General features: G+C 40.3%; 1 protein-coding gene across 1 annotated transcript in view; it reads left to right on the plus strand.

The window, feature by feature from the left end:
- The first annotated feature begins 4,548 nt into the window (after nucleotides 1-4,548).
- The window catches only part of VGLL4 (vestigial like family member 4), a 139,294-nt gene continuing 119,498 nt past the window's right edge, over nucleotides 4,549-24,344 (plus strand). The window contains exons 1-2 of the mRNA XM_024211969.3: nucleotides 4,549-4,687; nucleotides 14,581-14,657. Coding sequence (XP_024067737.1) covers nucleotides 14,594-14,657 — 64 coding nt within the window. The 5' untranslated portion in view covers nucleotides 4,549-4,687; nucleotides 14,581-14,593. The remainder of the gene's footprint in view (nucleotides 4,688-14,580; nucleotides 14,658-24,344) is intronic.

Here is a 24,344-nt window from a genome sequence, read left to right on the forward strand (position 1 = left end):
TGACACATCATGAAACAACAACAAAAAAATATTTTAAAATTTTGGAAGTGTTTTCTTAAATCTTCTCATATATGCTACAGTGTCATGAGTTTAGGCATGCTTTTGATATAGCATAGCAATGCGAATGGATCTAGATTTCAAAATGAGAACTTTAGATGTAAAGCTTAGTGACACTAAAGTACACCTCTACCCCGATATAACGCGACCCAATATAACACGAATTCAGATATAACGCGGTAAAGCAGTGCTCCGGGGGGGTGGGGCTGCGCACTCCGGCGGATCAAAGCAAGTTTGATATAACGCAGTAAGATTTTTTTGGCTCCCGAGGACAGCGTTATATCGAAGTAGAGGTGTATCTTTTTAAAAAATTATTTGCATATGGAGCTATGTGATTTGGGTTAGATAAGAAATTTCTTGAAGTAAATTTTACAAAGCTGGTGTCAGTTGTAAACTCTGACCCATGATGATATTAAGGCAAGTTGTAGATAGAGCCAGATCCAGAGTATAAACTATACTGACAAATTAAATGTTCCAATGTAACAGCAAACCTTATTAACGCTGACAATATTTTGTGATAGCTTTGAAAAGGGCTTGCTTACAGTGGCAAAAACTAATCATCTTTGTGTTGTGCCTGATTGTGCAGAATTTCAAGTAGTACATTAGGAACTTCTGTTCAGAGAAAGCTGATTTCACTAGCTCCAGTCTGTTGCCAAGGAAAAGGCCTGTAATGTCATTATTAACAAAACTGTAAAATCACAATAAGAGGAGAAGCTGAAACTCACTGAACTCTGCTAAATTTCTCTTGTAAGGGCTATGAATGCCAGCTGGCAACTTACCTCCCACATGAACACTTAAGAAAAAATTCAGCTCTTTGTTGTTATGCACAAGTATATCTGACTGAAAAGGCTTATAACAGCATTGTGCCCCAGACCTGCCAGCTGCACAACCATATGAACTGAAATCAATTTTTAAAACAAATTTCTTTAACAAAGCCTGGCTTGTAGCGTAGCCTGTGCCAAAGTATTCCACTGCTGCAGGGAGTGTGTGTATTAGCATAACCGCCTCCAGAGTAGTAAAATGTGGTATTGCTTGTGTCTGTGTGTGAGGAGAGGTTAGCTTAGGGCATTCTTTATTCAAATGTGATGGGGGGGATATTTAATTTCCTTATATGGCCAAGGGGCAGGTGTCAGGCTTGATCCCGTAACCCTATTGAAATTAGTGGGAGCTTTCCCACAATAGGCACTACAGAATTGGGCCTTCAGCTCTACCTGTAGGCTGTGACAACACCGCAGATAAAAAACATGTTTCACGCTGGGGTTTAATAATAAATAGTGGTAGCTGGTCAAACCAATCCCTTATATTTCACCTAGAACTCCGTTGGAAGCCAGTGCAGATCCTGGAACACTAGTGTAACTTGCCCATTGTATGAAACGGTAGTTATGAAGTGGGCCACAGTTTTCTGCATATTGTAGAAATCCCTGTATCATGATGCAAATGGAGGAAGAACTGTGGCAAGTTCCACAGCTGAGAAAAAAAGGTTACAATCACCTTGCCAAGATCAGATGGTAAATACTCTTGAAATTGCTATTAGATATTCTGCAATAGCTGTGGATCCAACAAGCACCTGATGTTTCAAGCCCTATACTTTGCACTGTTTCTTTTGATGTGATGTGGGTCAAAATGGTCTCAATCTGTCAAGTTTTATCTAAGGTTGCATATGGCACTCACTAAATCCTGGAGGTTAAAATCCACACTCCTGAGTGATGTAGTCATGCCAACCTAACCCCTGGTGTAGACAGTGCTATGTCAACAGGAGAGCTTCTCCCATTGTCATAGCTACCGTCTCTCACAGAAGTGGATTAACTACACCAATGGGAGAAGCTCTCCCAGCGCATAGTAGCATTTCCACTGAAGTGCTACAATGGCGCAGCCGCAGCATATACGTGTAGATAAGCCCTGGATGAATCATACCTTGATGCCCGTGAATTCACCCTTCCATTAACCTAATCTAAGGATTAATCACAACACCCCAACCTAAGACAAAAGGAGTTTGAACTGAGTGGCTGGAGATTGCTACAATTTGTGAGTAATCGTTAGCAATTTTAGTTTGGGGAATGTAATGAAAGTGTTTGGGAGGGGAAAAAAATTAGACATGTAAATGCTTCCTGGAAGGGATGGCATATTAGGGGGTGGAGGAGTGGGGGGAATGGTAGAAGGATTTGGGGTTGCAGCAAGAGGTAGGAAGTTATGGGAAGGTGGATAAATGGGATGGGTGGTAGGGAAGGGAGGGACCCTGGGGGTTCAGTGAGGGACGCCTGGTATCTTTAGCTATGCCTGTGCACCCCATCTCTTGCATGCCAGCCACCCTGCACTCCACAGGTCTGTCAGTGCACCCTGAACTCCTGCACCTCAAGTCTCTGCCAATGCACCCCACAGCTCTGCCAGTGCAAGCCAACCCAGCTCTCCCCCCCACCCCATACTCCTAAAATCTTTGGGCATGGGATTATTTAGACATGTCAATGCTTCCTGGGAGAGGAGGGGTGGGTTTATAGAGGGGGAGGGGTTTGGAGCTGCAGTGAGGGGAGGGGGATACATGGGGATGGGTGGTAGGGGGAAAAGGATGGGGGCTAAGGAAAGGGAGGCTGGGGCAAGGAGGAGTGGGACAGAGGTAAGTGTAATTTGGGGGTGAGTAGAAGGGACACTGGAGAACAGGGGCAGTGGCATCTATCAGTGCCACATTTGTATTCTCTTCTCCTTTTTGCCCTTTAATAGTATTAGATGGAATCCTATGGCTGAGAGTGAATGGGTTGTAAAAGGAGGTGAAGAGCTTGTACGTGTTAGCAACTGTGGAGCAGGCAGCATAAAAGTGTGTGTGTGTGTGTGTGTGTTAACGGAGAGTATTAGGGCATTGCTGAAAGGGCAGAGTTAAGGTTGCATAGCCTTAACTCTGCATCTCCTGGTTTCCAAAAGTGAGTTTTGCTCAATTCAACATTCCGCAAGGGATGGCATACTACCAAGCAACCTTAACTTTGCAATAATGTAAGTTTTTTTTTTCCAGTGAAGAATATAGTTGTTATTTGTGTATTTTTTGCTTTTCTATCTGCTTGGATAATGAATAGGCCAGTTTGACTTTCAGCCCTTTTAACGCTGCAACGTTTGGGTTTAAAACACTACAAACTGTTTGTTTTAAAACTATTGTCTTTTTTATGTATATAAATTCTACTGACATTCATTTTTACAGAAGCTTGGTTTTACTACATTTAAAGGGTCTTAATTTTCTTCTTTTAGAAAACTTCCTGTTTATGTATTTTAGTGTGTGCATTCAGTTGGTGCTATCAACAGTAGTTGGAATGAAGGTATGTTGCTTTTAATCAATAGGGAATCTCTGCTCTAACTGTTTTTTCTCTGGTTGGTCATTTGCTAGATGAAAAATATATTTCTAATGTTTGTCATAAAGTACAAGACAATGAAATCTCAGCTTTCTTTCCTAGTGCATAGGATCTGTTGCCTAACAAAAGGGCAGATGAAAATACATTCTCTGAGCATAAGCTTTCGTGGGTAAAAAACCCACTTCTTCAGATGCATGGAGTAGCCCACGAAAGCTTATGCTCTAATAAATTTGTTAGTCTCTAAGGTGCCACAAGTACTCCTGTTCTTTTTGCGGATACAGACTAACACGGCTGCTACTCTGAAACCTGTCAGAATGTATTTATTTATGTATTTATTATGTACAAATTACAGGCTCTGTAATTTTCACTCTATGGATCTGAAGAAGTGGGGTTTTTAACCAAGAAAGCTTATGCTCAAATCTGTTAGTCTTTAAGGTGCCACCCGACTCCTCGTTGTGTTTGTGGATACAGACTAACAGGGCTACCCCTCTGATACTTAATACAGTCTTCAACATCCTTTGTAAAATCCCTCCTTCCTTCTGCCTGTTAAACACCCGAGTACAAGCTTAATTTAAAGAGCAGAGATTTCCCCCCCCCCCCCCCCCCCAGGAATCCTAGACTTCATTCCAGCAGTGGCACCACTCAAAGCCTGCTCCAACCCCTCCCACAACAGCACGTTGCATTGAAAACAGTGCTGTGAACGGTTGGAGCTCGCCAAACATAGCAAGGCTGCTTTTGTGTGTAAAGCAGCAGCCCAGGGCTCCTCCCACCTTCAGCCCTGCTTGGATTTCCCTGCCTGTCTCCTCCCTCGAGGAGGGGGGATTTCCGTATGTGTGTGTGTGTGGGGGGGGTTTCCCTTCCCTTCCCTTTCCTCTCTCTCTCTTTCTCTTTCTCTCTCTCTGTTTTCTCTACCTGCTGAGGATGTGATGTCAGGGTCTCATTATCCTAATCTATGCTGATCTCATGGGCTGGCCCAGCCAATGGGGCTGCCCGGCTCTCCCCACCTGCTAGGAAGAGAATTCCGCTGTTCCTGGGATTCTTCCCTTGGCTACTCAGTGCAGCCAGTGGCGCTGGGGGAGGCTGGGCCGTGCTCCCTTGCCGGACTCGCCTTGTTTGGGTCTCGGCGCTGGAGTAAACAAACACCCCCCCCCCCCCCCTTTGCTCCTCCTGCAGCCGGAGCGCTGCTGCGCGCGGAGCCTGCCACTTGTTGGAGCCCCGGCCACGCTGCGTGTCCCGCCGCGGCGCTGTGGGGGGGAGCAGCCGCCCGCCCAGCCGCGTGGGGTGCGCACTGCACACTGGTGAGTGAGCCGCTTGGACGGGCGGGGAGAGGGGGGCTGCAGCAGCGGCGGGCGGTGCGCCCTGGCCCCGGGAGCGGGTTGGCCAGGGCCGGTGGCCCCAGGTCCGTCGCCGCAGGGTTAGAACCCGGCTGGGTCCTGGGGCGAGTGGGGTAAGTGCAGAGGGTGCAGGTGCCCGAGGAGGCCGGTTCAGCTGGTGCCCTGGTTACTCCCTGGCTGCACTAGAGCAGCCCTGGGCCCTCGGACCTGGAGTGGGGGTGCTCGGGGCTGGCTTGGGCTGTGCCTCCGGTTGTCCTTCCTGCCGCCCTTTGTTTCAGGCCCCCCAACTCCTGACTTCTGCCCGCTCGGGCTGTGCCTGCCCTGAGACCCCCATGGCTCCCCGCACCCCGGGCTACACCTGCCCTGCGTCTCTGATTCCCCACGCCAGACTCTGCCACGTGCCCCCTTTTGTCCTGGGCCCTTAATTGCCTTTTGTGACCTCTTCCCTGGCCCCCCCACGAGCCCTCAGCTACTCCAGCCATGACTGCAATGCAAATGCTTGGGTAGTGCCCATGTCTTTGCCTTGCCATGGGGGCCAAGGGAGCATCTCCTAGCTTGGCTGTATTACTGTGGGCACTGATTGCAGCCACCTCTCTTCTGCATCCCACAGACTCCTCCTCTGTATAGTCCTGAGGAAATGTGAGCTGGGGAAGCTTTCAGCTTCCTGCATGTGCTGTGGTGTGGGGGATTTCCCAGCACAGAATATCTCCTGGGCTCCCTGGCAGTCATACTTTGTACTGAGAAGCTTGGCCACGTCTCTCCTCCCTTGGTACCAAGGACCTAACTTGAGGATTGTAGCATGGCAAGCTCCATGTAGCGTGTGTGGAAGGGAATGCTTGTCCTTTCTCTGTTCTTGTGTTGGCGTTCTTGTGCTACTGTGTAATGCTTGTGGTGTAATGGGAAGAGAATGCATTGATTCCATCTGGCATTGAAAACCTAAGTTTAGTTTCTCGCACAAAGTGATTTCAGATGATTCCATCATCAGGGAAATTGGCAGCGGGGTGGAATGCTGGATTCTAAGGGAGGAATGCCAAGAAAACCTGCCTCGCTTCTAAGCAGATCATTTTGCAGAATTTATTAGGACCAGTCATGCTATTAGTAATCCTAGTTACTAAATCCTAGTGAGGGTGGGAAAGAAAACTCCCCACCCTGTTTCAGAAGGTGGGTTTTCTTTTATTCCCTCAGCTTTCCTCTGATGTCCCTTATCCTCTCAGGGTTTGTCTACACTGGCACTTTACAGCGCTGCAACTTTTTCGCTCAGGGGTGTGAAAAAACACCCCCCTGAGCACAGCAAATTTAAGTGCTGGGAGCAGTGCCCCTCATGGAAGTGGGGTTTTTTTAGAGCGCTGGGAGATCTTTCTCCCAGTGCTCTGTTGTGACTACACAAGAATGTTGCCAGTGTAGACTAGCTCTCAGTTCCACATAGGACTGACACCTCCTTGCAGAAGAGGGGATGGATGGAACTTCTTCCGCAGGCCATGAGTGCCACTCCTGAGTCAGGCAGGAGTGTTACTCAAGGGATGCAAAGTGATATTTTTTTTCATATCCCTTCCAACGTCCATCTCTTGGAATGATTGTACTATTTCTACAATGCTCTCATACTCTGCCAGTCTATGTAGAGGTGGTTGGAGATCCAAATTCTGACTTGCAAAACTGTTGGGCCCCATCATTTAAAATTAATATTTGAGTTGACACAGGCTGAAGGCTTATATACATGCAAAAGTTTCACTAGTTATACTGATATAATTATACCAATATACCTGTACCTGTCTAACTATCATTTTCAATGCTTTTATTCTGGAATAAGAGTGTTCACATGGGAGTTGCATAGATATAGCTATATTTGGCCAGATTAATTCACACCTTGACTTAAATTTTGCTATGAAACTTAGAGGTATAACTTTCTCTTGCAGACAAGCCCTGAAATTTCTTCAGCTAAATGTGGTTCTGTATTGAAAAGTAAGTCTGTCAGACTGCTTTTTGGATTCATTGTTTAAATCTAAGTGACTCCATATAAAATATATTCCATTTAAAGAGATTTTTCTCTGTCTCCCAGTTGTGTGAACTCAGCCTGCAATTGGAGTCATACTGAATTTGTTCTCCTCAAGCATAATTGGAAGTAATAAGGTTCTGCTGGCCAAACTATGATTTCAGTGATACTTGGGCAACCCTGTTGCCTTCAGTGAGCTTTCACATGTATAACTGATTGGAATTTAGTAACTTTTTTCTATTGATACAGAATCTAGCTTACTTTAGCGGTGTTGGCTTTGGAAAGTGGACAGGAGTAAGAAGCAGTGAAAAAGTGATATGTTTTTTTTAATCCTACTAAAGTAAACAGGTATTACTGAGTAAGAAGGAGCTTGTTTTGTTTGGTTTTATCAAGTAACTTTTCTGAGTACACCCACACTTTAACTGTCTGCCTCTATCTTTAAAGTGAGACACAGTCTGAGATTAAAGAGTCACACTCACAGTAGAGCAAACTGTAGACATGGGAAACTCAGGATGAAATTCTATGGCCTGCCTTTATTATGCAGGAGGTTAGATTAGTGGCCTCTTTGGCCCTAGAATCTATAAAATCTGGCCATAATGGTCCTCCTACTCTTAAAATCTATAACATTTGATGAGAACATTTCTCTACAGATTTTCTTGGCCTATATTTTCCTGTTTGCCTGCTATTGAGGAAATTTGTTGTTAATAAGTTTTTTATCCTAGCTTCTCTTTTTGATCAATCCATTAATGAAATCCCAAACCTGCATTTGGAATCAGTCTGTTGGCATGGAAAACGTTGGAGGTCATAAATGCAGCATTCTGGATCTGATTCTATTAGGCGCTCAGTAGACTATACATCCATCTACCTAAGGAAATTGACCAGATGATGTCAGTGGTTCTCAGCACTGAGCCCTGATCTGTACTTAAAATGTAGATCAGTCTAGCTACATCAATCAGAGGGTGTGAAAAATTCACACCCCGGGGGCACAGATTAAGCCAACCTAACCCCCAGTGTAGATATGGCTAGGTCAGTGCTTGGAGCAGTGGATTACTTACATCAGTGGAAAAATCCCTTCAGTCAATGGTGGAAACATCTACACTATGACACTAAACTAAAACAAGTGTACTGTTATAGGGCATGCCTACACTATGGGCACTGAGTCCTCCTGAAGTGGTCCTGAAAGCAGTTTAACTGGTACTGTAGATGGGTCCAAATAGTTTCAAGCATGGCTAATGGAGAGCCGGTAGAGCTTGGTGAATTTCTTAGTGTAATCAGACCTTTCAGACTGTGTTGTAGGATCAAATAAGAAAAGCAGGGCCCTGAGGTGGGAGGACGTTCTTCTTTAAACATGCATACCTTTGATAAATAGCAAATAAAATACATTTGGAAAAAATGGGAAGGCTAAGTAGATTGCTTTCTGATAAAGTTGAAAGTTCCTTACTAAGAAAGGGTTTTTAAATTCACCTTATTGTCACTATATATTGCAAGGGTCAGATCAGTGCATTATGTTACAGAAAGTGAGCTGCAATATCTTGCAAAAATAGGGCACTATAAGAATTCAGCTTTACTTTGAATTACATTGTTTTTCTTGGCTTATACTTCAAACATAGTTCTTAATAGTTTCCTTTTTAAAAGGTTACCTTATTAAAGGGGGAATATGCACATCAGAAGAAGAAAATGATGCAAGACAAATTGAGAAGCTTAAAGACAAGGGATTGTGTAACTGATGAATTGCACCATTAGGGCATTTCTAGTCTAGCACAAGCATTACAAATGTTAGTTATTAAAATTTACATGTCTCATCTTCTGATTTTATATTATTTAACTTGCAAAGAACCAAGAGGGTCTTAAGTATCTATCCAGTGACCACATGAATACCAGGTTAGAAGGTCTAGTTTGTAATCTGGAACACCCATTGTCAAAATGTTATCTGTATATTTATTTTGTTCAAACACCAGAAATGGTAATGTACATTGTAAAAAAAACCATACTTGATCCTAATATTTTATATGATATTTACCCACCAAGATGACTTACAAGGAGCCACTGCTTACTCCCAGAAATTGATCTGTCTGGTGGATTCATTAAATTGATCAAAGTATCAACAATTCTGTCTTGTTTAACTTTGTCTTTTAATTGTTTATGTGCTGTAGTAATAGTTTAATCTATCATGGCATTGATTAGTGTTGGAAGAGGGTGAGAGATGATAAATGTTGTAGTGGGGGAAAAAAACAATGCAAGGAAAATGGGAAATTATTGGCCTAAAATCAGCCATCAGTTATTACCCATTCAGTTTTATTAAATATTTAAATTGAGAGTGATTTGCTACGGAATCCGAATCATTCATGTATGATTCACGTGGATGCCTAATTTATTGCTGAACATTTCTAAAACCAAATTTACTGCCTTTATTAAAAAAATCATAGGAAAAGCATACTTAGTTGTATCTTCCACTTCCAGAAAAGTGTGATTGAGTGCTGAAAATGTATTGATCCAGCTGACATTGAGAGAAAACAACATTTAAAAAAATGTTTCCCACTGAATGTAGGAATGTGCCAGCGTGTCTCAACCTTGACTTGGGGGACCATCTATGGGAGGAAAGAGGGTAGTATTCACATTTCCATGCCCATTTGCTCTTTGGTTTCTCAGAACAAACTCTCAGTAAAAGTGACATCTCATTGTCATCCAGTACATTAGGCTCTGGAGAGATCACCAGCTCATTTCACATAGGCTACTAAAATTCTTTTAAGCATGCATTCAGCCAAAAAGATGGTAGTAATTCAGGTTATGGTGGGAACTGAATGAGAACCAGGCCCTAACTGATGATATGTAGCCTTGAAAAAGTCTCAGAATCTGTCTACTGAATTCCACAGCTCCTTCATTATGAAGAATTTGGAATCCTGTGACACCTCAGACACTTTCTTTTACATTTAACAGCCATGGTAGTTTAGTCATCAGATTATTTACCAGTGAGTGCCATACGGATGAGTACAAATTATAAATCTGAGGAATGTGAAGTTTAAACTGCGAGGTTTGATTGTGATGTGTCTGTGGGTCATCGTCATGAAGTCTAGCTGATTTATATAAAAAATTGAAAGTAGCTTTACATATGGTCCTGAGTCACCCTGCTAATTTTTATAGTTTTACAATCACACTTTTTTTTAATCTATCAAAGATTTTTTCCCCTTTTGTTGTGTGATTGAGACACACAGACTGACAGAGCAGAAAGAGAGAAATTAACTATGTACAAAACACTGCCAAAATGTGATGAGTAAACTAGTTGGGGGGGGGGGTAAAATATCTATTTATGTTCTAATCTATTTATTACAATAATCTTAGGTGTTACTTAGAACAGTAGTAGACACAAAGGATAAAATTCAGACAGAAATGTTATTATCAAGGTGATTGTGTCCCTTTAAACCTTACTGCGTTTTGGATCTTTCACCAAAACTGCAAAAATAGTAAGAACATTTTAGCTATAAATTTCATAATAAGGCAGTGGTGCTGGAACAGTTTTTATAGTGGGGGTCCTGAGAGCTATAGAACCAAACATTATATATGAAGGAAACCACTTCAAGCCAGGGGGTACTGCTGCACCCTGAGCTTTCAAACTTCTAATTTTTGACTACATGTGGAATGAAAGGTACTAGTTGGAAGGATACCTTTCTTGTTCTTATCAGTAATCTCTACTGTTTTCCTTCCCTGAACAATTGGACCATGTCTTCTTGTCTTGTCTGTCTTTAGACTGTGAGCTGTTTGGGACAAGAAGCATGGCTTGCTCTTTTTATAAAATACTCTGTAAATGTATGGCTTTATATAGGTAATTTTCAAGTAAGTTTCTAAAATTTATGTGGACAATCCAGACACATTTAACCACTATAATGTTGAAAGTCTTCAGATCTCAATAATAAGAGTATCCCATTAAAGAAATTCTCCTTTTCTAGTGGACATAACATTCTGCATAGTATAATATTAACTTTTGCAAAATGCATCTCTGATTTTATTTATTTTTATCACTTCTGTAGGTCTCACATATAAAATAAACTTTGAGAGATATGCAAGATAGTAACGGACTAAACGTTGTGGCTAGCCCAGTTTTGCTGATAGCTGTATGTTTTTAAAATATCTAATATTCTGAACAGAATCAATACCAGGTTTCTGTTACCTTCCCTCAATTTGGACTTGTTTCCCCAGTTAATAACTTTACTAAAAATGTGTTCCAGAAAGGGGATGAGCATCTGCAATGCCAATGTCTTGAAAGTTACTGAAAAATTAAAAGCAAACTGTACTTTCAATATCAAATTATTCATAATATCCCCTGCACTATCAAAACGAGAGAGAGAAAAATGAACACTTTTTTTTGCTAAAGGCTTAATAGAGGATTCAGGTTTTTTTTCCCTTCAAATTTAGCACAAAGATTTGTATTTAGAGGCTTTTAACCATCACTTTTATACAGCCACATAGTATATTCATTGGCAATAATAATTCTATAATTTTGTCAATATGATTTTTGACTGTGTTGCCGGGGGGGGGGGGGGGGGGGGGGGGGGAGGTGAGGGCAGTATTGGGTACTCAGGTCAATAAACAACATGCCAGGAGGCAGATGAAGTGGCACTTTTAGTAATCTAATGAGACTAAAGAGGTAAGAAAAAGATGGGCCCCATGAAGTCATAGGAATAGAGAGGAGAGATGAAAGCTGTGACACTAGAGAGGTGTGGTGGAGGTGGGAAGGTCTATGCTATGATACAGGGAAAGTTCTACTGAAGATAAATTTTCCAGAACTAAAAATTGATAAGTAATTGTTCCCTGTAGGTTTTCTTATTCAAATTTAAGAAGTCAGCTGTTTTTTTTTTTTATGGACTTAGGCAAAATTTTATTCTTTTCATGTTTTGTTTGCACATGATTCTAGACTGCAGTGGTTCTCAAACTTTTTTTTCGTGGACCACTTGAAAATTGCTGAGGGTCTTGGCGGACCACTTAATGATCTTTCCAAATGTTGTTTGTACCATTAGCTAACTATTGTAATGTGCTTTGGATAAAAGTCTATATAAAAAAAACCTTAATTATAATTAACGTTCTTTTGTTCTACAAATAAAAGCACACAACTCATATTTTAATACCAGTAGTCTTACCTTTCTAATGCAATGGATGTGCCCTCTCTCCCCTGCCGTGGCAGCCCCCGTGCTGGGGCTGGGAAGGAGCAGGGTCTCTCCCTCTCTCCTTGACTGCAGCAGCCCCGGAGCTGGGGCTGGGAAGGAGGGCCGTCTCTCCCTGGCAGCCACAGCTCTGGAGCTGGAGAAAGTCGCCTCTTTCTCTGGCTGCTGCAGTCCTGCACGTCCCAAATTCCCCCCATCCTCTCTTCTCACCCCGCTGCCCCCTCCCATCTACCCCCTATTTCCCCCAAGGCCACCACCTCACCTTATATGTGTGTCTTCTCCAGGATCCAGGCACCTAATTAGTGGAGCCACGCTTGCGCGACTCCACTAATTAGGTGGGTGGCCCTTCATTCTCTCGTGTGCGGCCACCCAGGCGCGCACCTTAGAGGGAATTATCCGTGGACCACCTGAATGGAACTCATGGACCACTGGTGGTCCACAGATCACAATTTGAGAACCTCTGTTCTAGAGGATGAGAATCCATTTCTTCATTTTAAACCAGTGTACTTAGTTGTTTTCAGATATTTTCCTTCTTCCTGTGAAATCAACGGGGGCAGGACTGGACTCTGACTCTTCCATTGAAAATACATACTAGAGGCTTTAAAAAGTAAATATTTACAACAGAAAGCGTTTTCCTTCCCACTCCTTCCCTTAATGCTTTAAAAACTTTAGGTTAGTTTTTATAGTCTTTGACATTATTTAGGCAGGGAGTTGGGAGAGCAGAGAGATTTATTAGTAAAGTCAGGGAAAACTACTCCCCAAACATATGTTTGTTGTTAAGCCTGTATACATGTGTCTGAGATTTCGCTTGCTGCCACCACCCTGCTTTGATCAGGATTGGAAATGATATTTTAAAATAAAAGGATTCTTGTAATGGGATCATACTCTGCTTTCTTAAAAATCAATAGGAATTGTTAAGAGCCTGGACTTTTTACTCTCCTTTTGTTTACTTAGCACTGCTGCCTGCCCTCTTATTAAAAACGGAGCTGTTATCTACAGCTGGCTTGTAAATGAACTCTTTTAATTGATAACCGTCTTAATCATGTTAGTCTTCTCTTTCATACCTCTGTGTTTTATTTATATTGAAACTTTCTTTTTCAGTTTTGAAGACATTTCTAATATTGAGTTACTTAAAAGTGAAACGTTAACAGGTTTTTTCATAGTAGTTCTGTTGGATGGACTGTATTAATTTGTGTGTATCTAAAAATATTATTTTACAGTGCTCACAGTTGTGCTAGGCAGGTACATCACAGTACCTATAAAGTACACAGGTCCCTTCCACAAGGAATTTGCAGATAAAATTTGGGAATTTTCAATCTTACCTTTTAAAGGAATATAAGAATTGCCATACCGGGTCAGACTGGAGGGACAGCTATCCAGGTGCAAGAACCTCTGCAGAAGGCAGTTAAGGAAAGTTTCTTTCCTAATCCCCATACACTAAATGTTGGCTTGTGCTCTGAAGATTTATATCAGTGTATATTTATGAAAGTAACCGCCAAAGAGGGAAATACAAAAATTCAGATCTGATTATACAACTGTGCATATTCTCAATATTAATTGGTAGATGACATTTTAAAAAAATATATCTTTGATAGAATAAAAATGTCTTGGTGGCTTCCCATCTTTGGATGTGTTCCTCTTTCACTTGGACAAGTGTGAATTAGGGGTCTAATTCTGTTGATGTCAATGGAGTCACACTGATGTGAAACTTCTGTAAATGATTGGACCTATTACCTTTTCCCCCCTCTTCAAACAAATTGCATCTTTTAATGTTTTTATGTTGTGGTTGACTGGGATGGGAGGAAGGCAGCGGGAGGAAGAAAAGTCACAAGGGCCACAAAAAGCAATCCAGTGTGAATTTAATGTTGAAGTGTTCAGAGGGCAGCAAACATCTGACTTCCTTGGTTCTGTTCTCCAGTTCCTTTTTGATTTTTTTTTCAGTCATAAAGTATTTCGCTGTTCTGCAGAACCTGACACTTGCATAAATACCCATCTGGCAAGATGACGGACTGTTTAGATACCAGGTTGCTTGTTTAGTTGTATGACTTTTAAAAGATCACAGGAGAAAGGATAAAAGAAGAGAGGGTTTGGGGAAGAGTGGTGAGAGAAATGGGGAGGGAGAGACAGACAGGATCATTGTCAAGTTTCACCCAAATCATAGATATGCATATCTCTTCCCCTAGTACTGAAATGCAGTCACATCTGGACTTGATGCGTGGAAGGATGATTTTGTGGGTAAAGTACAGGAATGGGATTCAGGAGACCTTGGGTCTATTTCAGTTGTGCCACAGAGTTGGTTTGCTATTGGGCAAGTAAGTCACTTAACTTTTCTGTACCTCAAATTCTCCATCTGTAAAATGAAGATAATTATAGTTGCCTACCTCACAGGGATGGAACTAAGATTCCCTGAGCAGAGGCATCTTGAAGTAAAAGGCATGTGTCCTCATGATTGTGTTCATCTTAATAAAATGGTGGCTGTTCCCTGGTATTAATATATAATTGAAGCCAGCCTTATTTATTCTATATGTGATGCTATAATGTTTCTGAAAGCGATGTTTCCTTTTCCCTGTCTTACAGTAGTTTATATGGTGGTGTTTGTTGTTTATATGATAGGGAGTTACAGATTTGTTATCTAATGACAAAGCAACTTCTCACCTCTTATAAACATAATTTTATGAAACTGTTAGAAAACCTGGCTCTTTATATTACAGGATCCTGCCAGGAATGGAGACTCCATTGGATGTTTTGTCAAGAGCAGCATCTCTAGTACATGCTGATGATGAGAAACGTAAGTCTAAAATTTATTTTGTGCTTCATCTCTGCCATTATTTTGGTGCAGCCAATTTACTTTTACATACTGGATCTCAGTTTAGGTGTTGGATTAATTAGTCTTTCTCAGTTTGCTGTATCTAAGGTTTATAGAGGGAAAATTTCAAAAGTGCCACTGGAATTTAAGTGTACAAATGGGACTTGTGCTGTGAAATCCCTTAGGCACTCTTCATGAGCGCCTTCATAGTCTCCTAAAAAGAAAAACCGAACAATGCATTTTTAACATCTGGTGTCCAAGAAACCAAACATTCCTGATTTTTGGTATGTGCTCAAGGATTCAGAGGAGCATGTACCTCTTTCTGCTCTTGGGTAGGAAATTGACATGGAGTCCTTGACAAACTAGGGACTCTTTTATCTCTGATGTATATTAGGTCCATCCCCTAAGAAGCGCACAGGTACTCAGCCAATGAAGATGGGCCACAAAACTTCCTTTTCAGTGTTTAAAAACCACTTATCACTATTATACTTGATATCTGCCAATATTCACTGCTTACTGCTTTAAGATAAAAGTCAAAAGCCTTTTTTGTAATGTAGTGAAATAACATGTTTTATCCACTCTGCAATTTACCTTTTATATCAAATTGACTCTTCTTAAAAGCACTTCAAAATTCAAGCAAACGATAGTGGTTGACAAAAAGCAGAGAGATTATCTCTGTTAAGCTTGGGAGAGCTATAAAAAGTGTACAGTGACCTATTCCACAATACATTGATTTGACTGCAGGTTTAAATGCATTTAATTTGGAATTTTGTATTGTAGGTTAAGTATAAATAAGTGGTTTCTTCTCTGAAGATCATGCTATCTGAAGTAGGGACCCATTTATCAATTGGATGCTTGACATAGGAGTGCATTTGAGATTCTGCTAGGTACATATGGGTTTTTCGTAAAACTTGTTTGTTAGAAAAGATGACAGCACAACTGACATTGTTTAGTGTGATTGATCATTTGTCAAGGTCAGTGCTTTGCATCTTTTCCATATCATCATCCTGTGTTACAACGGGGGGGAAAAAAAATTCAGTACACCCTACCATAGAAAGGGATGGTGTACGTGACCCTCAGGTTAAGAACTCGTGGTCTAGAAAACTTCATACTTACTGTTTGTAAAATAAATGTAAAAAAATCTTTTGCCTAGCAATGAAAACAGAAAAATAGACAAAGAACGCAAAGGAGGTGCAGTATGTGTATTTAGACTTAGGTAACCATTAAATGATGATTTTTGTGGGTTTTTTTTTAATCTGCTTTCAGAAAGTATTCCACTTTCAAGCAAAGTGAGCTTGATATAACTATTAAAAAAGTATGTGTTAATATGCTTTAGGATGCAAGTAAACAAAAGCAAAATAATTAACAGTCTAAAGCAATTTTTCATATATGTGAAGAACACAAAACTGAGAGACACTGGCAACTTGCATCAAAAATGATTTGGCTTCCAAATGAGGGGATGAGAGGAAGATGGAAATACATGAAAGAAAAAATAGCACATAAATGTCTCCCCTAACTTTCTCATTTGTTTTCATAGAATATAACATGTTTTAAAATATACACATGTAAATTGTGCCTCACTAATATTTCGTAGCCTTCATCTTGTCCCTTGACAGTCATATTTTGACATTCCATAAATTCAGCTGTGTTTCTACAGAAATGGACTTCAATGTTCTATAGAGGCATATTTAACCTTATTCTGTACACATTGGACAATACCTTCAGCTGTTTTAAATTAGCAGTGTAACTCCCTTGAAGATAAGGATCTGGTCCAGAAACTTAGTTTGGACGTATGAAACCTCTTCTTAGCAGTATAGGTGTTTTTATAATCCTGACCTCATCCTCATTTAATTAATTATATTATTTATGAAATAAGCAATGGAACACATGTACAGAAATAGCTAATTCAAAGACTCTCAAATTTGAAATTTGGATTTTTACTATAAAAGCTACGTTGTTACTGAAGCAATGTACTTTTTGTGTCTGTTAATGATAAATTCTGATCATGGCTCCTGAAACTCTGCAATCCTTCAAAGCTAGTTTCTTCACAAAGGGTAAAATAATTTTCAGTGAACTCTGCTTTGCTGATAACATGTTAACTCTCATAATTCTGTGTCTTCAAAATGTGAAGTCAGTTGCAGAATTCCAAGAGAACCTAATTTTGACCTTTGTCCCTGTGTATCTAATGTCAAAGGATCATACTGTGACCATTAGAATGTTTCTAGAAATGAAGAATCCACACACATGAGCCTCTGTAGTTGATGACTTGGGTTTGTTTTGTGATGTGGATTCACTAAAGGGGTTGTCATAAAGTATATTGACATCACACACACAAATGTGGGCTGCATTATTTAGCTATAAGCACTTGATTTTCTTTTGACTGCTTCTTTAACATGGGTACCCGATGTTAACACCATAAAGGATGTCAGTTGCTAATCGTAGGTGGCTGTGTTGCCATTCATACAGGGAAGATTAAAAATAGAATCATAAAGGTTAGCATGACTGGGTTTAGAAGGGAATGTTGAATATGCCAAGTAGTAGCCGCACTGTGTAGAGCAGATTGTTCTCCCCACTGGTTTAGTAACTTGTTTTTAGTAGAATGTGGTGGTATTACAGTAGAACCTCAGAGTTACAAACACTAAGGGAATGGAGGTTGTTCCTAATTCTGAAATGTTCATGAGTCTGAACAAATCATTATGGTGGTTCTTTAATTTACAACTGAACATTGACTTAATACAGCTTTGAAACTTTACTAGGCAGAAGAAAAATGCTGCTTTCCTTTTATTTTTTTTTTTAGTAGTTTAACAGTACTGTACTGAATTTGCTTTTTAATTTTTTTTTCTTCGGTCTCTGCTGCTGCCTGATTGCATACTTCCAGTTTAAAATGAGGTGTGTGGTTGACTGGTCAGTTCGTAACTCTGGTGTTCGTAACTCTGAGGTTTTACTGTACAATGTGAGACTGGTCAGCATCTGACCATTGCTCCTAATGCTGACCACAGACACCAGCCTAAGCAGATGCTGACAAGAGAATCTGATGTTCTAGATTTTAAATTGCTTTTGTGTGTAGCTGGCGGTCTATAACAAGTCCTGCTGCCAAATCACAGAATGCTCAGAGCCCTCATTCTGACATCACCTTGTGAGATGAATAAAACTTTTCTTTTTCTATCTTTTAATTGTATTTTTATTGCATTAATCCGTATATTTTTCTTTTGAAAAGTGAAGGCTGGTTCTCTCTGTTAACTGAAACAAAGCTTTACCAATTCTAATCAGGTTATTAAAATAATTACAATTGAAAATAAAATCACTGCCCATATGCAGCTCAGAATGCTTGGGGATTTGGGGTGTTCACAAATGGTCAAGATCACGCAAACTCAGTATCACAGAAGTTTGGTCTAACGTCTTTGTCTTAGGATGTGAAACTATATAGTTTAACAAATTGTTGGGTCTTAGTATATAATATTAATTTATCTTGATTCTTCATCTCCTTATATTACAAAGATAAAATTTTTTTTAATCCACCCCATCTTATTGGGATGCCTTCTTGGGCCAATACCATTTGTCCTTGCCAAAAAATATTTAAACAGTGTAACTTTCAAAAACATCGGGTACATCAAAGAAATTAGGCAGTAGTTTTGCCTACTAGTGGTGTATTAAACAGGAGCAAGAGTCTTGAGAAAATTATCTCAACAATGTTTTTGAGTTAGTTGGTTGATCTTCTGAAGTAACTTGCACACTTGTAGAAAGTGCAGAAGCTTTAACGCAGTTTTCATTGGATGCTGTTGTATGAACTCTTTTAATAATGTGAATTCCTTGATGTTTTAGTTATATCTATGTTGGTTCAGCATCTACTTAAGCAGATGCTGTGGTCCGGATTTTAAACTCTGTGGGGCTGGAATCTTGGGCTGGATTTAGGTAAGAAGTCTAAAGTGACGTTACTTACACTTTGGCTTCTTCAGTGTTCCTTGAACTAATTTACGTTCTCTTAGGGTATCAATTAGACATATTGAGTTTTACACCCCTTTTACAACATATCATTTGCATCACCTCTGAATTTGACCCACTGCGTGAAAGGAAGTCTTAGTGGGTGTAACTTGCATGTCAAGGGACCAAAGGAGGAGAGTGTACCAAGAAAAAACTTTTAGTAGGATAGCGTAAGTAGTTCTAACGATCCACTTTAACTTACATGTTCACCTCGTTTTTCTGTCCGTAATTTACTCAGACTTCCTTAAATATTGCTAAAAGGGTGTTGTTAGATCTAAGTTAGTCTGAGTGTGAGGAATTACACCACTGAACATACTCTGAATTTGGCCCCTTATCTTCATGCTTGTCAGTAAAGTGCCTAACTTATTCCTGGTGCTCCACAAAAAATAAACGATATTGCGGTTGGTTAACATATCTACACTGCACCAGTGCTCTGTAGTGAATATTTATACATAATGGAAAATCCGTAGTGTGTTTGTTACAGTGAAGATTGGCTCTGAATGGAATCTTTTTATTTTGTCTTAAATCAAGGTTTCTAGTTATTCATAGGCTGACTAAATCACTGGATTTTTATTTGTTAAAATTATTTTTTACAATGTATCTACTAACTCACGGCTACTTTACTGCTGGTTCATTGGTGTGGAGTCTAATAGGTTCCTTTTTTCATTTTTGTTTTGTGTCATTGACAAATGAACTACATCACATTTAGTTTCCCATTTCCCAATTTTGAACAGGTATTCCAAATGTGTTATCTCTCCTGAAACATGTTCTTGCCAGAAATGGATTCTTTAGTTTTGCTTTAGTGCTGAAATAGAATTGTGTGTAACTGATAAATACTGGCTTTTATCCTCAAGATTTAATTTTGCTTACAAATGGAGAATAAATGAAATATAGCCCTGTAATACTATATAGAAGTGGCAATAACAATTATCAAATAGCTGTTCATTACATGCCAGTGAAGAAATAAAGCTGTTCATAAAAGTAATTTTACTGCACATCAATCAGGTTCTCTTATCTAATCAGTTTGTTGTATAATCCTGGAAAACAGCTGACTGACCACACACCTGGTATGCCAAATGAGGCGAATAAAATTGTCTGAGGAATTAAAGACACTATTCCTCTTAACTAGACTCATGCAAAATTGCTTGCCTTCAGAGCAGTTTTCCACTGTAGGCAATTTAAAATTCCTCTGACCTTTTTCTTACTTTCTCCTCTAACTATTTGTTTTTGCAGAGAGAAATATATACATGCATGTGTGTAATGCATAGTAATTTTTTTTAAAGCAAAAATAGCTTTGACTTTTTATGCCTCTACTTCAGGCATAATCAAGGTCAAATTATTGGAACTTTCCCATCCCATCTATATTTGTCTATCATCATTTTTATTTCGTTTTCACTTAAGAACCATATACAGGTTCTGAGGCCCCTGGCACATTTAGAATTACAAATCAACATTTCAACTAGCTTGATGCTTTTATCAAGCAGAAACAGATCTTCATACAGCTTCCCACAGCTCTCCTTAATGGCCAGATGAAACGAATATTAAAATACTGTTTTTCCAGATGTATGTAACTCACTTTACTTGTTTGCTGTAGTGGAAAAATACTTTACAAGAAATGAGTTTTGTGAGGATACTGATCTTCATATCTGCAAGGGAAAGCAATTGCTACAGCTGTTCAATTCTTTTTGGGGACCTGGTGTGGTAGAGAGTGTCAGTTCTGGTGTCAGTACAAAATGAGCTCTGTTTGGCTCTGACTGCTGTGTAATAACCATTCTGCAGGAAGATTCACCCATTTAAGTTTTTTTTTTTTTTCTTTTTTTTTTTTTTTTTTCCCCGCCACAGGGAAAAGATTTTATTTAATGACATTTTGGGTGATTTACAATAAGCCAAGAACATGTTTTTGCTTAGTACGGAAGTTCAGCTTCATGGGAAGTTTAACCATGTTAAAAATGGTTTTTATTTCCTAACCTTTCGCTAGCATTTGGTCCATCAGTTACAATCTAAGATGCAACACAAGGAAGGATGAGCAGGAAAGTTATCAGTGCTCTATAGGCCTGATTCTTATTTATAGTGAGGCCCGTTAATACCACTGTACACCCACTTTAAAACCTCTTTAGACCGCTAGAGTGATGTAAAGGGGATTTAGTGTAATGAGAATTAGGGCCTATATTGAACTAGTAAAATAGTTTAAAAGAACTATTGCATGTAGTTGTTTAGATTTCCCAGGATTGTTGTTAGTGTCCTTAAACAAATCTGACTGACTCTTTTGCAGTTGCACCTATGTCAATAAAGTTGAACTTTATAGTGATGTGTTTGCACTGTACTTTGTTTGCAGTACTTTTAAAAGTGTCAACCCTTTTTGGTTAGATCACATATGGTGGCAGTTACTTTAACAGCTACTAGTTTAAATCATTCTGACATGCAAAACGCTTCTTGCTATCAAAGCATATTTATTAAACAAATATACCTGAGTCATGAAAATGATGAATTGTGGAGGGATAAATGACCACGGTAATTGTATTTGCAAATATTACCACTGTGACGTAAGCACAGTGGTATATAGACCTCTTTTACAGTGGATTGGGGGAGGGGGATGACAGTAGCTAAATAAAATAGGCGTTTATACTATAAACAGAAATTCTCTTCTAGAAGCCATAATAATTAAGGCAGAGGGCACAGAGATGCATCTCCTACTGAATTCATTGTTGGCTTATCTGTACTCCAAGTCCTTTATTCCACTTGAAAGAAAACAATAAGATGATGTCATTACCAACCAATCACCTTGCAGTCTTGTCGCTAATCACTGTGGTTGCCAAAGGCGAGGGAAAAAGGACGCTGAAAGTCGGTGTTGCTTTTGAGCAGCTGTTCAGTGCTGGAAGTAGGCCGTGTAAGAATTTCAACAATAATTGCAACAGAGTGAGCTTTTCTATTTTTGAGTGTTTCAGAGATGAGGCTTATTGAAATAGCTGTGTATGCATGTTCGCTTGCAATCTTTTTGTCGTTATTGTAGTAGAAACATTATCAAATATAATTGTGTTTTATTACTATATTGTAACTGATTTGCAAATTAGGTTCTGTGCAATAAAATGACTCAGTAGTACTGGTTATGCAAATAAACCTGTTTTTAAAAAAAAACCTAACCAAACAAAAAAAAACCTTGAACCTGGTAGTTATTGCTCCTTTGCTAACTTTTCATTTTGAAGTGTAATGTTTGTGGAATTATCGGTGTGAAATTGATGTAGTTTATAATAAGGAAGAACTTGCAGGCAGACAGCTTCACAAAACGATTTCACTAGCTGGACATTCCAAGTCACCTGTTTGATTTTCAGTATAACAATGAAACATTTAGGACAGCATCCTGTACTTTTTCCATCACATTTTTTTTCCTCAGATCACTTCTTTTTAATAGTAGAACCAGACATTAACGTGACTAAATTGTGTTGGAAAGCAATTATCTTTTAAGTATTCATAGAAAATTTTTAGTCATTTGCTTTTTTCATTTTATCTATTTTGCTAAAACTGAAATATTAGTGAGTCTAAGAGCTGGTCCATGTACAGTGCTGGACTGATTTAAATAAAATGGCTTGGAAAACACTTTAGTTAAATTGGTGCAATGCCATACTGTGCACACACTCTTAAATCGGTTTAAGAGTGTTTTAAATATGCTCAGTGTTTTGGGGCTTGTCTATACAGCATGGAAAAGCACTCCAGAGAGGTGTGCACTAATGTGCTGAGCAGATGCTCCCTAAAAGGTACCTCGTTCGCATCAACCTAATTGTATGTGAACTGAGTTGGGTACTTCTTTAGAATGTACCCATTGCAGTTAGAGCGCAACATGTTAGAATACTTTAAAAAACACGCCCCTCTATGACTCTTTACCAGTGCCGTGCGGGCAAGCTCTTGGTTTGCAAGTGACTTGAGTGAAGCTGATTTTAAAAGTGTCCACAATAGGGGATAGATTTAACTAAATAAGTTAAACTAGTTCAAAAAAGAGCCCTCAAGGTTACTTTAATGTAAGATGATCTTTTCCTTTAAAAAATTTTTTTTTTAAAAAGCGCACATATGCTTAAGGAAAATGAGTAGCACAATATTACAATGAAAGAATAAAATAGAATTTTGTTACAGAGTTTGTGTTTATTCTCTCCTTGACAGGCTTACGCAACTCCCAGTAGAATCAGTGGGAGTTATACATGTGTGAATTAAGAAGGACAAATGCTCCACCTCACTGTATTATTTGATATGGGATTAGTAAAATTTCCCACAGAATAAGAATTTGTAACTTGCTATCTGTAATTTTTATTTTGCAAATACATGAACAAAGTAGCAAAACTTGCAATAAGGAAATAAATGGAAAGAATTGCAGACATACCTTATAGTTGAAAAAGGTTACTTCAGTTTTCTGTCTCATAAAATGTGCTTATCTGGTTTTATTGTTCTATATAGTTCTTCAATTAAAGAGAAAACTTGGAGTTGCTTATGCAAATAGGTGCTCTAGTATACGTTTCTTTATTAAATGTGCAGGGTTTTTTCTTGTTGACAGCATTTACACTTGAATATTTGCCTCATGCTAAATCCCTCATCTCCTGCAGCTAATAATGCTCTTTTAAAAAGCAGTAACTTTCAACACACAGTCTTTGGGCATTTTGTTTGGGCATTGTCCCTCCAGTATGAATGTGATTATGATTTATTTGAGGCTAGAGGCCTCAGCTGATATCAGGACCCATTGTGTTTAGTGCTGTACAGCAGGGAGAGATTGCAGTCTAAATAGACAAGATAGAGATAGGGTAGGAGGGGAGGTGAAGTGACTTGGCCAATGTTGCACAGCAAGTTAGTGGCAGAGCTGGAAGTAGTACCTACAGTCTTCTGCCTCCCAGTCCAGGGCCCTATCCAATAGATCACTCTACTTCACAAAGTGGTAACATAGGGTTACCATATTTCAGCATGGAAAAAAGAGGACGGGAGGAGCCCTGCCCCCGTCCTGCCCTAGCCCTGCCCCCGTCCTGCCCTAGCCCCGCCCCTTCCACTCCCCGCCCCCCTCAGAACACCAACCCTCCCCCAGCTCCTTGTCCCCTGACTGCCTGCTCCTGGGACCCCTGCCCCTAACTGCCCCCCAGGACTCCACCCCCTACCTAAGCCTCCCTGCTCCTTGTTCCCTGATTGCCCCCTCCTGAGACCCTCCCCCCATCCTAATTTGCCCCCTAGGACCCTACCCCCTACCTGTCCCCTGACTGCCCCAACCCTTATCCACACCCCCACCCCCAGACAGACCCCCGGGACTCCCACGCCCCATCCAACCACTCCCCACCCCCTGACAGCCCCCCCCCCAGAACTCCCGACCCATCTAAACCCCTCTGCTCCCTGTCTCCTGACTGCTCCGATCCCTCTCCCCACCCCTGCCCCCTGACAGCCCCCCCAGAACTCCCAAACATCTCCCCCTGCTCCTTGTCCCCTGACTACCCCACCTGGGACCCCTGCTCCTAACTGCCCTCCAGAACTCCACCCCCTACCAAAGCCTCCCTGTTCCTTGTCCCCTAACTGCCCCCTCCTGAGACCCCCCCCACCCTAACTGCCCCCCCCAGGATCCTACCCCCTACCTGTACCCTGACTGCCCAAAACCTTATCCACCCCCCCCACCCCCAGAAAGCCCCCCCCGAACGCCCGACCCCTCCCCCGTCTCTTGACTGCTCC

The sequence above is a fragment of the Terrapene carolina genome, unplaced genomic scaffold, assembly GCF_002925995.2.
Source record: "Terrapene carolina triunguis isolate 2854851 unplaced genomic scaffold, T_m_triunguis-2.0 Scaffold232, whole genome shotgun sequence".
Lineage (NCBI taxonomy): Eukaryota > Metazoa > Chordata > Testudines > Emydidae > Terrapene > Terrapene triunguis.